This window comes from Poecilia latipinna, unplaced genomic scaffold (assembly GCF_001443285.1).
Source record: "Poecilia latipinna isolate Pla-1442-1.1 unplaced genomic scaffold, P_latipinna-1.0 Scaffold209, whole genome shotgun sequence".
In the NCBI taxonomy this organism is placed as follows: domain Eukaryota; kingdom Metazoa; phylum Chordata; class Actinopteri; order Cyprinodontiformes; family Poeciliidae; genus Poecilia; species Poecilia latipinna.
Genome location: NW_015112825.1, coordinates 92,797 through 108,656, shown reverse-complemented (window position 1 = coordinate 108,656; position 15,860 = coordinate 92,797). Strand labels below are relative to the sequence as shown.

Below are 15,860 nucleotides of genomic sequence, written 5' to 3'. Positions count from 1 at the left end.
AATAAATAAATAAATAAATAAATAAATAAATAAATAATAATGGGTTTTAATTGTAAATTGATCTACCAATGGGAGGGAGCGTTGACGGTGTTGATCACATGACCCTGTCTCCTCTAGACTGCATGCAGGTTTTGGTATTAAAATGTTTTCTGTTCTACCAACCATTGTGTTGTTGCTGCATATTTGAGATGACAGACTCACATTAAACTACTCCCCCCAGATTAAGCTTCCCACCAACTTCGGGGACCGACGAGACAGGAGGCGAACAACGTTCCAGCTGTTATTTTTGAGATCGTGTATTTTAAAAAAGTCAGGAGCTGTTGTCGGTAAAAGCAGCTAACGCTAGCTGACTGGTCGGACTGGCGACGAGGCCCCAACCAACCAACCGGACGGGAACACTGGGGGAACCATGGCCAATATTGCTGTTCAGAGGATAAAACGGGAGTTCAAGGAGGTTCTGAAGAGCGAAGAGGTTGGTTGTCGTGTTTGCCACTCTGAGTCGTACCTGAATTTATTTCACTTTCTGTGGCTGAATGAGTCACAGACGCTTGCTCACTAAAGTGGCTAGCTGTAAGCTAACTGTATCGGCTGTGATAATAAGTGGCGACAAACGTCAGCTCACCATAATGTGCCACTGTGGTCGTAAGTGTAGAGAGTAACAGTTGCTTTAAAATGGCCCAACATATTTTAGCTTGCAAAGTTTCTTGAGGATATTGCTAAGTAGGGTACCTTCTGTGGTTGCTAAGCTAGCCGGGGAAATCCAAGCAAATATTGAGAGTTGTATTAATTAAAGCACACATCACCCACGTGTTATCGTTACCCCAATATATAACATTTGAAATAAATTTGAAATCACTCTTACACATAGAGCTGTGAGTATGCAACAAGTTGTGGGCAACCTTTCATAATCCTGATGCATGAGTTGGCAATTAACGAGGGCTTGTTTATGACAGCATGGATGGTTAACTGCCAGTGTTTGCTCTTTTTGCTCTTCTAGACAAGCAAAAACCAAATAAAGGTAGACCTGGTTGATGAGAACTTCACAGAACTCAAAGGAGAAATAGCAGGGCCTCCTGACACGCCATATGAAGGTGAGGTAATTTTTAAGAGATACTGCCAACTTTTGGTGATAATAAATAATAATAAAAAAATCACATTGCACAACTTTCTTGACATTAAGGTGCCATCGAATTGATATTTCGAAAAACTATATATATATATTTTCAAAAGCTGAAATCTATGGATTGTTTTTAGGTGTTGCCATGAATAATTTTTCAAGGTTTTTTTAATGGCTACAATAAAGGACAACTAGAAGCTGAAGCTTATTATGCTAATGTTTGTGAGTCACTACCATGTTTGATAGCATTAAACTGTTCAAACTAGTGTGGTAGCAGCAATGTAAAAGACGCTAAGCTAAAAAGCTACTTTTAGATGAATTGCTGTCAATAGCATGCTATCTAACATTGATTAAATTTATTGGGTTTTCATAAAATGTATTCAAAACAGTTTTAGCTAAAATTTCATCCCTCATACTATCGCTCTTTTAGCATGTTGACTAAGTAAATTAATTAATGGAAATGGAAATATATCGGCTTAAAATATATGAAAAGCAAATCTTTATTTTTCTAAAATGCTAACATTAGCAAGAGGGCTACCACTGGTATATTGACAATGTGCTCCATCTAGCATGGAAGCTATAGATTGTAAACTTGAATGCTATTGTTACCTCAACAGATAATTGATCGACATTGATTCACTCTATTCTGTTTAGAAACATTTGCCTTTAGGGCCACAGATACCTTAAAAACTAAAGAGAGAAAAGTTCTAAAAGTACCCAGATTTGAAGGAGGGTTTGGAGAAGGGATGGTGTGAGAGTTGTAATTAGGGTTGGAAGTAGGGCTTTAAGGAGCATTGGGATTAGGGTTGCAAAGAGGGTCGTTAGGAGGGTTGGATGGAGAGTTTTAACTACGGTTGAAAGGGTGGCTGGAATTAGGGTTGGAATTAGCTTTGGCGGGTGGGTTGGTAGGTATTAGGGTTGGAATTAGGGTTTCAAATGAGGGCTGGAAGAAAAGTTGGAAGGACGGTTGGAATGATGGTCGGTGTTAAGGGTGGAAGGGTTCAGTTGGCGTGGGCTTTGTGTGAATTCATATCTGCCAGAGTGATGCATCTGTCAATCACCGTTCATCTTTTTTACATTCTAATTTGACACGCTTGAAGGCATGCCAAAAATAAGTTGTGCAGCAAATGATTTGTTATTGTTGGACAATTTATTAAGTGCAGAGAGCTATATTTAATCCCTATCATGGTCATCATCATCATAATGTCAAGCAACTGCTTGGATAACATTTTTTGAAAGACCACAGCATTTCAAGGGCCACACATTAAAACTGCTTGCCAAAAAAATATATTAGGCCAGTGAAATGGACTTTAATTGTTGCTGTGCAACATTTCCTTTAATTGCAATCAGAATCCATTTTGGAATATGTCGCAGTCTCGTGTTAATGTGTGCGTTAAGAAAATGTGCATGTGTAGCTCTACTATAAACTAAAATGGCAGAATTGATTGAATAGCAAGCATCTTTGCAAGATCTGCGTGTAAAATTGAATTGCAAAAGTAATTGCATTATTGCTGTACACGTCAATTATGATTTAGAGCAGTTGACAAGACTTTAATGGCCCTCAACGACAAAAAACAATGTTTTTTTTTTTCTGACTGACGAGGTCAGAGTTATGGAGACATGCTGCTTGTTGCTGTTTTTTATGTTCATATACACCCATGGATATGTTGTACATTTATCTTGGAATTAACCTGCATAGCTACACATTGTTTTTATATATAGTATATTATTATTATTTTTTTAATAACACAGTATTGTTTTCCTGTTTTGAGAACACATCCTTGCTGTAGAGTATTTTAGAGTTTTTATACTTTTTACCTTTGGGTGACTAAACATGTCTCCACACATAATTTGCTGCTGTGACACCTGAATTTCCCACTGTGGAACAATAAATGATGACTATTCTTTGATGATGTAAAAGAAAAGACTGGTGAATAAAATGTGGATTTACTGGAACCAGTACCGCTTCTGCAACATTCCTGACCTTTTGTATAGTTTTGCAGCACTACTCTTTACTAAATCAAGTTTAGCATCTTTCATCTGTGTTTTAAATTTCCTAGATATTCCAACCTCTTTCGTTTATTGTGTTACCGGTTGTGTTTTTGACAGGAGGTAGATATCAACTAGAAATTAAAATTCCAGAGACGTATCCATTCAATCCACCCAAGGTAAGGTTTCATTTGTTTTGTTGCGACTAACGATCTTCCTGCTGCGTAAAGAAATTCCCGTCACTCTGCTCATCTGTGCGCGTCTCCTTGCTTCTTTCAATACCTCAGGTGCGGTTTATCACAAAGATCTGGCATCCCAATATCAGCTCAGTCACAGGTGCAATATGTCTGGACATCCTTAAAGATCAGTGGTGAGTAAATCATTGCCAAGATTTTAAGTTTTTTTTTTTTTTATATTTTTTTCCAACTATGTAAGATAGAGTAAAGAATTAAGGCTAAATAAGATAATTGTGGCTCTTTCACATCTTCAACCCATCATTTTTAAGATGCATCGTAAATGTAAAAATATGAGGGAACGAAACACTTTGACTCATTTTTCATTTAAACAATCAGCAGCTGTTCATAATTATTGAAAGAGAACATGATCGGATGTGCCATGTAACTTAACAGCAATATAATCAATACTTGTGGCTCGCCTTTTAAGTAAACATATCCTGTGGAGAATTATGTGTTCTTGCCGAGGTTCCCATCATACATTGCTGCTCGGTTTCTAACACTGGTGGAGTAAATCAAAACCTTAAGGGAACAGATGGACTACAGCCATGCCAACAAAATGCTTCCTATAGTGAACAGAGCGAACCGATCCCCACCATGCAGAATAACACGACGGGGGCCTGACTTGTTTATTTCCTCTGTGTATCATTGCATTTGCACTGCTGATTTGCTTATGCTCCTCAGATGGTCTATATAATTAAGTGTTGCTGTTGGTAATACCTCGATTATTGGCAGTTTTCAGTTGAGTATTTTGTTACCCTACCTATAATAATGGAGCTGATTCAAATGTATCAGTTTCTGCTTCATCTTGTATAGATTTGAATGCGCCACTGAAGCTTGGATGGATGGTTAATCATACTGTTGAGTGCACTCGTGTGTAAGCACATGTTTTGTTTGTCGTTTCTGAGCTCTTTTAGTTCGTTGCTCATTGTGATGATGTTTCAGGGCAGCAGCCATGACACTGAGGACGGTCCTCTTGTCATTACAAGCCTTACTGGCAGCAGCAGAACCAGATGATCCACAGGATGCTGTGGTAGCCAATCAGGTGTGTGCGTGTTTGTTTTTCAGTTTTATGTATGAATCTGTAGTTTCCTAAAATTCACTGTTTGATCATATTAAAACATGAACTACCCCCTTGTTTGTATTTGTACTGAAAACTTTTTCAGGTCAAAGTTTTTTCATTTATTATTTCTGACTTCTTTCAGCATAAACTATTAAAACTTACAATTCGACCTACAACTTTTTGTTTTACTTCATTTCTTACAGAATGACTTGGAAATTTTTATACTTTTTTTTTATGTAAAAAAAAAAAGTTTGAGCTGCTACATCCTGTTTATCAGTTCATGTATGCAGCGCATTATTCAAGTAAGGTGTACAAAACTATGGTCTGAGGATTCCCTTACTATAGTCTGGGCTTTAAATGCATTAGCTGAACTTTAATTTGTTTAAAGGTTTAGTTGAATTCTTTCTGACAAAGGTAAAGATATGAACTTTTCTCCGGATTCTTTGGATGCGTAGGCGTTCAAGACCGTCAACTTTAATGATACTCTTATTGCCTTTTAACAGGTTTCTGGCTAAATATGTCTGGCACGCCATTGGGTACAAAAAGATTGACTAAAACTTGATTTAAAAATTTATTACGAGTAAACAACAGAGTTTAAATGCATCTTTCGGGTATTTTTGGCTTTTTGAGCAACACATAAACAATTTTTTTATTTCATATTTAATGTGCTTTCTTTTACAACATGAGACTGTAGTAATTACCGTGCAAATAAATGTTGAGGGCTCACAGCACCAGTAATGATTCTAAGTTTATAAAAAATAATTCTTTGATGCACTTTTGGGATGTAGTTGTTTTTGTCAAGGACATAAATTAATCCGTGATTCAGCAGTAGAGCAGTTTAAACTTTAAAAGAGCAGATCTGGCTTCGTGCCTGCATTATTTTGAACTGAAGACTTTGTTCTTTGTCCATTTGAAAACTATTAGCTGCTATAAATGCTTTTTGACTGATGAACTGGGTCATTTATGTAAAGAACTACTACACTTTGGAACTTGAGCAAGATGCATTTACTGTAATAATGTGTCAATAATATAGAAGTACTCAAGTGTTTATAAAATCTTTACTAAAAAGGACATTGCAATTGTATTTGCTTTAATTTTTTTTTGTACGACCTAATAAAATGACATGTTTGTAAACTTCATGAATTTGTCGGCATAAAGTGGCAAAGCTGGCAATTTTTTCCCAACCTGATATGATCCAAACAGAGAAAACAAGATGCCTTTTAGTTGAAAACAAGCCGTCTGTTGATCCCCCTTCCATAAACTCATTTTTTTGTTTGTTTGTTCACCCCTCAGTACAAGCAGAATCCAGAGATGTTTAAACAGACGGCAAAACTCTGGTCTCACATCTACGCAGGAGCTCCCGTCTCCAGTCCGGAGTACACGCGCAAAATAGACAAACTCTGTGCCATGGGCTTTGAAAAAGTGAGCATGCCTCAGTAAACTTTTACGTTTCTCTCTTCACCAGTGTGTGTCACGGCGCTGCGTGACACTGCAGATTAAAACCAAACCTTTGTTTTTGTCTCCAGAATGCAGTAATAGTGGCGTTGTCGTCAAAATCCTGGGATGTGGAGACTGCAACAGAGCTCCTCCTCAGTAACTGAATTTTGACACCCGTCGTGTTCCTCTTGATCCACACGTCTGTCTTCAACTATACACGCCGTCTTTCCTCCAAACTCCCGCTGTCTGAAGGCGAATCCTGCTCGATCCTACCCTCTGTTTTACATCGGACACGTTCCCCTTCTCCTCTCTATCCTCACCGTGTGACATCTCCTCTGTCACGTCTGCTGTATCACACTCCAATCATCTGCTCTGTCAGCTCTTACCTCTGGTTTCTTTAAGGCCACCCAACATTCCACTTAGTGATACAATCAGAAATCCACATCTAACTCCCACTTGGAAACAGAATAGAAACCAAACCCCACCCACATCTGTCACTCTGTCCCAGTTTTCTGGCTCTGTCCAAAAAGCGGCTGTTAGCGGCTTATCCTTGCCTATGCAGTGCATTTATTTTCATTCATGGTAACCTTTTCTTTGTAGAGGGTCAAGCCATTTAAAGCAGCTTTGTTTTAGGTTTTGCTCCTGATTCTTATTCAATAAACTTTTGGCTTGTTTTCCAAAAAAAAAAAAAAAAAAAAAAAAAGAAATCTGTTTTAAAAATTCTTGCTCCCAACTCATGCAGTTTAGTGTCTTTGGACAGTTGAAACGAAATCAGTTTTTTGACATCAACAGTGTGGTGAAAACTGAGAACATCTGGCTAACGATATATTGCAGTGTCGGTATATTTAATCTGAAGAAAAGATGAGCATCGGAGTAAACCCCAATCACATTTTTTGTTCTGTCACAGAGGAGGTCAGCGCCGACTGTAGTACACCGTGTAGGTGGGCTTATTCTGCGTTCTTGAAAACAACTCATTAAGCGTCTTGCAGGTGTTCTCACAGTAGCCATCCTCATGCCAAGTTTCTCCCCCACTCCTCATCAGTCAACATCTGGCAGCTCCTGTTGGAGATTCCTCTCCTCCACTTTTGCCACATAGCTTGAAATAACTTTTCTTCATCTGGCCTTCTCCTTTTCTTTTTAAAACACTTTTATTTAGGAACATGGATGCATTTGATTTCTTGTTTTTAATCTGAGAGAAACAAAATTGATGTTCAACACAACCTGTGACAAGTCTAGAATATGACATCTTAATTGCATCAACAAATAAATGTCAATGACTCATCTGTAAATAAAAAGATTAAAGTCTGTGTAAATTAATCTGTGCTCTGCTTTTTTTTTTCTGTTGAAAATGCTCTTTGTGCAAAAATATTTAAACCTCATACATTGTGTATATTCAGCCTCCTGAGTCATTAGTGTGTAGAATGACTATTTGCTGCAACTGCAGAAGAAAGTCTTTTGGGATATTAATCGATTGTTTTGCACCCTTTGCAAAATGGCTCAAACTCAGGCACATCTGTACAATTTTCAAGTCTTGCTGCAAAATTTTTTGAATTTAGATTTGGAATTTTGACTGCATTCATTCTAGAAGGTGAACGTCAACATCTTTTTAATGTGAAGACATTTAAAGTATATGAAAACCTATTTCATACACTTATGCATTTCCTTAAAAGGTTAACCATAACTGTTGATAAACAGATGATTTATTTATGCTCAAGGCAACCTTGGTTTATACATTTAATTGCTTCTGCATGCATTTGAATAAAAATCAAGGCTGACACACTACAGTAACTCAGGGATTCAACTTGCAGGGGTTTACTTTGCAGTAAAAATGGTGCAAACCCTTCAATTAAAAAAAACAAAAAAACGCATCCAGCGGCTAAGCATATCCTAAATTGTGTGGAGTCATAAAGCTGCTTTTGCATTCAGCTCTTGCACAGTATCCTTTTTAAGAACTTTGAGAAGGATGCTTGTGAGCTATGTCCAGTTTTCAGGTTTTTGCCTTTCTTTTGTTGGAAACGGAAGGTACAACAGATGACTTGTTTAATACCAACTTGTGTCTCTGAATCCATCCACAAATCCTGCCAGTTAAATGAACCTTTTTCACCTTGCTTGCACCAAATACCACTCTATAAAGTGATGAGATGTTTGGATTGAATTTTACTGCTCTGCAAAATTCATCCACCCCCAGGCTGTTTCTTCTGTTGCATATTTGAGTTCACAAAATTGAGCTCTGAGGCTCAATATTGCTATGCTGTAAAATTTGAAGTTACTGTAATCCAACTTTTGAATTCATCCTGTCCATAAAAAAATCTATGTAGAATTTATACACTGATCATGGCTGCATTGAATTTAGTTTTTTTTTCTTTTTTAGGCGAGAATGATTTTCTTAGATTTTTTTTTTTTTTACTATATTTTTTAATTTATTGTGGGTTCTTTCCACTGACTACAGGATCCAAATTATACTTACAGGCTGAAGTATATATACATTCATCCTGGGCAGATGGAATTGTAAAGAAGAAACACTACCTCTAAAGTCTTTGTCTACTCAAATCAACATCTACGCTGGTAAAACTTGAAGATTGGGTGTTCCAACAGGGCAGTGATCCCTGACATATGTCAGTTTCAGCCATATATGACCTTTACGATGGCCTCAGAAGTGCTGCCGCAAACGTCTCTTAAAACAGTCTTTCCGATAAATTTGAGGTCTAAATTGAATAGCCTTATGATGAAGCCCGTGGAAAACAATTATACCAAATGAGATCACTTTAAAAGTAACGTATCTCACATTTCTCGCCCCTTTTTTTCCTTACAGGATTTTATAATGTTGCATGCGCAGAGCGCTGGCCCTCCTGGATGTACGGCATAGTTGAAAGGAGAAAAAAAAAAAATTCTGTATGTGTAGTGAGGCGATGATTCGTGGGCATCCTGTTTCCCTCGCTCTGCTGCTGCTGCTATGTGATAGCCAGAGTTTGTTTCCGTGTCCCCGTCAGCCAGACATGCTGCCTCCCCCGCCAAGCAGTGAGAGCTGCAGGGACGGCCAGATGAAACGGTGCCCCGCTATCTACAACTGAGTTCAACTGGGGTTGAACGGGCATCATGTAAGCGTTTCAGGGGAAGGAAGCTGTTGGATTTCTTCTTTAAGTTACCTTAACTTTGATCTGGGAGATATCTAGAGATGTTCAGGACGATCCAGGTGATCTGTTTGATAGTGCTGCTCCCTGAAGGTGAGTTGGGAACATTGTGTTTTTCTCCTACACATTTGGCTTTTCTTATTTTATTTTTATGTTGTTTTTTTTGTAGTTTTTATAATCAAATAGGTATAGTTTAATAGGCGCACATGGCATTTATGCCATTTGTTTGAATGATATGTTGTTTAAAAATGCAATTTGAGTATAGAAGTTGGCAACAATAAAGAATACATTTTCCAGTGTTATGAAATGATAACAACCCATGATCTACAGCTTGGAAAAACGACAACTTGTAATCGTCTCATCTAAACCAGAACCTCGTCTTATTTTGCCCCTTCAGTGGTTTACTGCGCTCAGGGCCACTATGCCCAGAAGCTCCTGAACGACCTGATGGATAATTACTCCAGCGCCCTGCGGCCTGTGGAGGACACGGACAGAGCGCTGAACGTTACCTTACAGATCACCCTCTCTCAGATCAAAGACATGGTGGGTACTGGGTTACGAGCCGGTCTCATAAGGTACTGTGCACTAAAATGCCACATATTCAGAGTTGGGTAATAACTAATTGCATTAACTCACATTTACTTGAGTTACTTTTTGGAAAAACAAACAAACAAAAAAAACAATGTACTTTTAGGGGTATTTTTATTGTGCTGCAGTGGGACGGCCAAGTCGAGGATTGAGGCCTCCGTTCGTGAGTTGCGGGCTTCGTCCCCGTGCTGCCGCTGTGCCCTGTGCTGCACTTTTTGCTTTTACTTGAAATTTTATTACGAAGTACACATTTCTGGATAGTTTTCCCACTGTGAGTAACTTCACTGAATGAAGAACAAGCTTATTCAGGCCAAAAATTCAGGACACATGTCCAGTTTCTAACAAAGTTTCATAAGTTTTACTTTATTCCAAATAAAACAAAATTTATTTGGATTTTTTTTTTTTTAACTTGATTTTGTAATTTTGTTATTTTTATTTTTGTCCTTGAAATATAACTTTATGTTTTGGTCCATCTGATTATTATGTAGTTTTTAAATGTTAAATGGTTGATGTTGTGATCAGTTACTCGCCCTTTTTCACCCAATGCTTTTTAGTCTTACTTGATTAATTTCTTGGATGGCTACTTTTACTTTCGCTTGAGTAAAAATATTTTGAAGTTATGCTACTCTTACGTGAGTACAGTGCTTTCGCTGCTCTGCCCACCTCTGCACACATTAAAGCGTTCCACACATTAAACATTTCCACTCTGAAGCAAGTAAAGTGTTTAAAAATCCCAAATGAACCATCTTCAAACATAGTTTTGCATTCAAAATGTGATGATTCTGGGCACAATGTTTTTCAGTAGCATGACAAAAATAACAATGCTACTCGCTTAGTCACATTGCTGTAAAACATAATAGTTCTGATGAAATTAATTTGTTAAAAGCAGAGAAAACACAACGAGCTGAGATGAATCACATGAAAATAAAACGGATTGTTTGTGCTGAATGTTCCAGAGGGTGAGTTTTCCCTGAATTATCGTCACTGCATTGATGCAGCAGATCCCTCGGAGCTTTAACCACTGGTGGTAATAAACCAGAGGCAGACCCTGTACCTGTTAAAACCTCCCTGTATGGCCTGCTTGTACACAACTGGTTCAGATTCCCGTTCAGGTTCAGTGACGTGTCACCCACCCCTCGGTGAGTCACCAGCTGAATTGTGAATGCGTTTAGAGAGACCGCGCACCACCTTAACGTAATCTATCTACCAAGCTGTGTGTTGCTGCTGGCTTGTTATATCAGAGTACACATGAAAGAGAGCTGTGCAAAACTCTGAGGGTGTTTTGTTACTCGATGCGGCTCTTTGTTCTTTGCTTATGGGCCCTCTTTCACCTGATATTGATAGACGACCCTGGACTTCTGTTGTCTTGAACGTTTCAGTGTCTCTTGCCAAGCTGTGTTGATGAGCGTCAAAGAAAGAAATGAAGGGCTCGTGTCTTTTGTTGCAACTTTTGCAGGATGTTTAGGGCACTTCTGTTCTTGATTATGAATCAACATAGATTACAGAAAGCATATCAGGATCTACAGCAGGCTGCTGCAGGGAATGTAATCCAAGTCCTGCCCTGACAGCCCCCAGACTATAAAGTATTAATGCCCTTGAATTTGTGGAAGTGGAAGCAAAAATTTGCTTAGCTTTCATTGCTTCTTATAAGTAAAAAATCTGCAAGATATGGATTTAATTTGTATTCAGTCTTTCTAACTCTGATGCTCCACTCCTGAGTCAACACTGCAAATAAAATCCCCTTTATTGCAATTTACAGCTAGAACAGTTTTAAAGTTTGTCTCTATCAGCTTTGCACACCAGGAGTCGGATTGGATGACGAGAATATGAGCATAGATTTTTTTTGAGTCTCTCCATACATTCTCAGATGGATTTAGCTGTGGACTTTGACTGGGCCATTCCAACACATGGATCTGCTTATCTAAGCCACTCTGGCTGTTCAGGGTCGCTGTCCTGCTGGAAGGTGAAACTTCACCCCAGTCTAAAGTCTTTTAGAGACGTTTAGCTTCATCTTCAAATCAAAATGAGCAGATCTTTATTATTATTACTTTATAATAATTCTTACACAGTTGGTATTTATCAGGTTTAAAAATACAGTATTTAACAAGTATTTAACAAAAAAAAAACACACAATAGACAGACAGTAGTCTTCCAAAAAGATTTACCCACCTGATCTGTGCATCACTGCAGCTCCTCCAGAGTCACCATGCTCCTCTCTGCTGATCCTCTCATTAATTGTCTCCATGGCCTGGCCTGTCAGTTTAGGGGGACAAGCTTGACTCGGTTGGTTTGCAATTATAAGACACACTTTCCACTTTTGAATAATGGATTGAACAGTTCTTTTTGAGATGTTCAAAATTTGTGATATTGTTTTATAGCCTAAGGTTGCTTTATACTTCTCCACAGCTTTATTTCTGATCTGTCTATTGTGTTCCTTGGTCGTAATGACACAGTTTTTTCACTAATGTTCTGTAATGTCCACTTCCATGTGAAGTGGACGGAATGGAAGATTCTGTCCACTGAGATTAGATATAGCTTATTACACAGATATTAGATCTAGCTTTAAATATTTTGCTCTCCCCATGCTTTTTCACTGTGAGCGTTTTTAAATAGCTTTTCTCATCTTTGTGCCTTTGTGCGTGTGTGTGAAGGACGAGAGGAACCAGGTGCTGATTGCCTACCTGTGGATTAGGCAGACGTGGCACGACGCCTACCTGAGATGGAACACAGAAGACTATGATGGTCTGGACGTCATCCACATACCCAGCAGTCTGGTGTGGCGGCCCGACCTCGTCCTCTATAACAAGTACGCCAGTACGTCGTCCAGCGCAAAGACATGTTCACGCCAGATATCCATCTGAGAGAAACTGTGAAAATGTTCTTGGTGGCCTGTTTGGATGAAATATCATCAAAATTACACGTTGATTGCGTCGTCTATTTTTAGTTATTTTGTTGGGAGTCAACTTTTCTTTTCTACCTTCAGAGCTGATGATGATTTCTCAGGACCAATGGACACCAACGTCAGGCTGCGCTACAACGGAGAGATAACTTGGGATGCTCCTGCCATCACTAAGAGCTCCTGTGTTGTGGATGTCTCTTACTTTCCATTTGACAGCCAGGAATGCAATCTCACCTTCGGTTCTTGGACGTACAATGGCAACCAGGTGAAGAAAGACGGGGGTTTCGTGCGGGACTTATTTTCTGTAGTGACACATTTGTAGGTATCTGTCTTCTCAAATTTCAGTGCGCCACTTCTGCTTTGTCATCCATCTCTCCACTTCCAGGTGGATATCATTATGGGCATGGATAGTGGTGACCTCTCTGATTTTGTGGAAAATGTGGAGTGGGAATGCCACGGGATGCCGGCCACGAAGAACGTGATAATGTACGGCTGCTGCTCCGACCCGTACCCAGACATCACCTACACTGTGCTCCTGCAGCGCCGCTCCTCCTTCTACATCTTCAACCTCCTCCTGCCGTGCTTCCTGATCTCCTTCTTGGCTCCTCTGGGATTCTACTTGCCCGCAGACTCTGGGGAGAAGGTTTCCCTCGGGGTGACGGTTCTCCTGGCTCTCACCGTGTTCCAGCTCATGGTGGCTGAGAGCATGCCACCATCAGAAAGTGTGCCTCTCATAGGTGAGAGTGTATTTTTATTGTTGTGTGCACTGAATAAAGTATCATTCTGTTCATGTTTGCACTTGTTCCACAGGGAAGTACTACATTGCCACCATGACCATGGTCACGGCCTCCACAGCGCTCACCATTTTCATCATGAACATTCATTTCTGTGGCGTAGAGGCCAAGCCAGTCCCACACTGGGCCAAAGTGCTCATCATCGACTACATGTCCAAGATTTTCTTTGTCTACGAAGTGGGCGAGAACTGCGCTTCTGGCTCTTCTTCGTCATCATCTTCTCACTACCTCCAGGATGACTTTTGCCACCCGCAGGTCAACTCTCACATTCACGCGAATGGAAACCCCCTGGGCCCCGGCAGCCAGGAGGACCAGCAGCACCACCACAGGTACCCGCGGCCCCAGCCCTCCAAGCAGCACCAGCAGCACAGAGTGAAAGTGCAGCACCACATTACAAGAGAAGAGAGCAGCTATCTCTCCAGATCCGCACCTGGAAGATATGAAGGCTCCAACGGTAAATTTACAACGAGCGACTGCTGCATGGAAGACCAGAAGCCTCCAGGTCACCTGGAGGACCAAAACTTTCCATTCTGTCCTGAAGACAAAAAGCCTCCACCTCAGGGTCCCACCGTGACCTTTGGCCCCTGTGTGTTTTGCAGCTTTGGCAACGGGTTTCCTAACGTGGACACCAAGCTGGTCCGCAACGTGGAGTACATTGCTAATTGTTTCCGAGAGCAGAAGGCCACATGTGCCAAGGGGGCAGAGTGGAAGAAGATTGCTAAGGTGATGGACAGGTTCTTCATGTGGATTTTCTTCGTCATGGTTTTCCTTATGAGCATTCTCGTAATTGGCAAGGCGAAATGACCAGCCGGTGTGGCTGGAAATCAGACCCAATCAACGCTCTGTGGTCTGATGCAAACTGACGATAAGATCGTATCATGGTCAACATTTGCTGTTATAAATGTGTGAGAGTTGATTCGTAGGGGTGGAATATTAATGAAAAAGATAGAAAATGGCAGAGAAAATTTGTTCTCTGTCATTAACAAGCAATGTGTGCTATACGTCAACAAGAAAAATGTTGAATTAACAACGAAATGGCATTTTAGCCTTACAGAAGGTTTCTAAAATTTCCATTTTGCAATTCAAGACTCAAATTGTCAGATATCTCTGATCATTACACGTTTTATGTGATTTGATCTGTTATTTTTTTTTCTCACAGTGTGTAGGTTTGGCATCTTTTTTTTTTTTTTTTTAATCTTTCTGTCTTGAAATAAGGCTTTTGGTCCATTTCTGCCCAGGTAACTTCTTGTAACGGGTCTGGTTTAAGAGTGGCTTACACAGGAGGTGTGACCTAGTTGTAACTCAGGTTTTATTCTTGGCTCTTGAGTCTCTGGCCACAACCACGACTTGTTAACCGTCCAGAGGTTTTTATTCAGGATGGTTTCACTAGCCTGTCAATGGTATTATCATCACTAATGCGTTCGGCTTTTCTGCCATATTTTTCCTTCCACTCAACTTTCCATTAACATACTTGATGCAAGCTCTGAACATCTGTTTTCCTATGTATGACTGTGATGCCTATAACATGATATTTCTGCATCAAAAAAAATTGTAACATTAAAATTTTCTGGGTGACAAAATTTTAAGTTTGTGTTCAGCTGTAAGTAAAAGAAAAATCAAAATTAATAGAAATAAAAGGTTGAAATACAAAGGAAACTCATCAGGGGATCCCAAATAAAATGTTCAGTTCATTTTGCTGTTGCAACTATATAATTATATCCATATCAGAATACTGTGATCTGAACCTCTTTGTTGCAAATAAACTTTCAACATCTTATTAATTTGAGGTAAGGTTTTTCAGCTTGTTATGTTCGGAGCATTCCTTCATTTTCTCATTATATCGAAACATCAAAGCCCTGTTTTCTGAGATTATGGGAGGATTTTCTTTAATTATAATTTTAATGCAGAGAGTGTGATAGTGATGCTGGCAGGTGGGTGAAAACATAAATTTCGGTCATAGATTAGATCTGAGTGTCGCAATAGTGATGCTGAAGGAAGAAGCCACACATTTTGAGACATTAATCATCTTTCAATCTTCTAAGCAATTTCTAGTCATTCTCAGTTTCAGTCTATCCATGTTGGTACAAATGTATTTTTTAAACCGTCTTTCATTGTCAATGCATATCCAGATTTGGAGAAAAAAAAAAAAAGACTTTGTACAACCTCTGTTTAGTGCATATTAAACGTGTTAAATTCTTTGCTATTCTTCTCCAGCTTCACAATATGGCCTGTTTATGAGAGCAATATATTCATATATTCCTCTAGTCTTATTGATAATTTATTTTCCCAAGCAATCGAGTCCACACGTGTAGCATGCCGACACACTCATAGTTTTGATTTGAATGTTCGTCATCGTCTGATCACTGACTGAACACACGTGGGTGGATCTGCTGTCAAGTTAAAATATGACCAGCGGACACAGCACATGTCTTATTAACAACTCTGAAATCAGATGCCTCAGGGCTACGAGGTGCTGCGGATCCACAGAATCATTTTTCTGTTCAAATCATCCAGTGAATAGTTAATGAGCAAGCTTTGTTCGCTGCTCTGCCAGCACAGCAGTGAGGACGTAAGGCAATAGGGAGCATCAATTATGCAACACAAAGTGT

The 15,860-nt window shown here is 39.5% G+C and overlaps 2 protein-coding genes across 2 annotated transcripts; both read left to right on the top strand.

The window, feature by feature from the left end:
- Positions 1–102: 102 nt before the first annotated feature.
- Positions 103–7,152, top strand: ube2ka (ubiquitin-conjugating enzyme E2Ka (UBC1 homolog, yeast)). Its single transcript, XM_015031488.1, has 7 exons — positions 103–472; positions 998–1,091; positions 3,227–3,285; positions 3,394–3,476; positions 4,285–4,384; positions 5,696–5,824; positions 5,929–7,152. Exons 1-7 carry the CDS (start codon positions 410–412, stop codon positions 6,001–6,003), a joined length of 603 nt encoding a protein of 200 aa, XP_014886974.1. The 5' UTR covers positions 103–409; the 3' UTR covers positions 6,004–7,152.
- A 103-nt stretch (positions 7,153–7,255) lies between these two features.
- LOC106946839 (neuronal acetylcholine receptor subunit alpha-9-II) lies at positions 7,256–15,401 on the top strand. The gene is made up of 6 exons (XM_015031487.1): positions 7,256–9,063; positions 9,368–9,513; positions 12,210–12,364; positions 12,542–12,722; positions 12,843–13,194; positions 13,268–15,401. The coding sequence occupies exons 1-6, from the start codon at positions 9,015–9,017 to the stop codon at positions 14,053–14,055; spliced, it is 1,671 nt and encodes a 556-aa protein (XP_014886973.1). The 5' UTR covers positions 7,256–9,014; the 3' UTR covers positions 14,056–15,401.
- Positions 15,402–15,860: the final 459 nt, after the last annotated feature.

What these genes read in the sequence shown, in the direction of transcription:
- ube2ka (XM_015031488.1), top strand. Translation starts at nt 410, where the DNA reads ATGGCCAATATTGCTGTTCAGAGGATAAAACGGGAGTTCAAGGAGGTT. An exon ending in ATCCATTCAATCCACCCAAG is followed by an intron (nt 3,286 to 3,393) that starts GTAAGGTTTCAT and finishes TCAATACCTCAG; the next exon opens with GTGCGGTTTATCACAAAGAT. An exon ending in GACATCCTTAAAGATCAGTG is followed by an intron (nt 3,477 to 4,284) that starts GTGAGTAAATCA and finishes ATGATGTTTCAG; the next exon opens with GGCAGCAGCCATGACACTGA.
- LOC106946839 (XM_015031487.1), top strand. Translation starts at nt 9,015, where the DNA reads ATGTTCAGGACGATCCAGGTGATCTGTTTGATAGTGCTGCTCCCTGAA. An exon ending in TCTCTCAGATCAAAGACATG is followed by an intron (nt 9,514 to 12,209) that starts GTGGGTACTGGG and finishes GTGTGTGTGAAG; the next exon opens with GACGAGAGGAACCAGGTGCT. An exon ending in GACCTCGTCCTCTATAACAA is followed by an intron (nt 12,365 to 12,541) that starts GTACGCCAGTAC and finishes TTCTACCTTCAG; the next exon opens with AGCTGATGATGATTTCTCAG.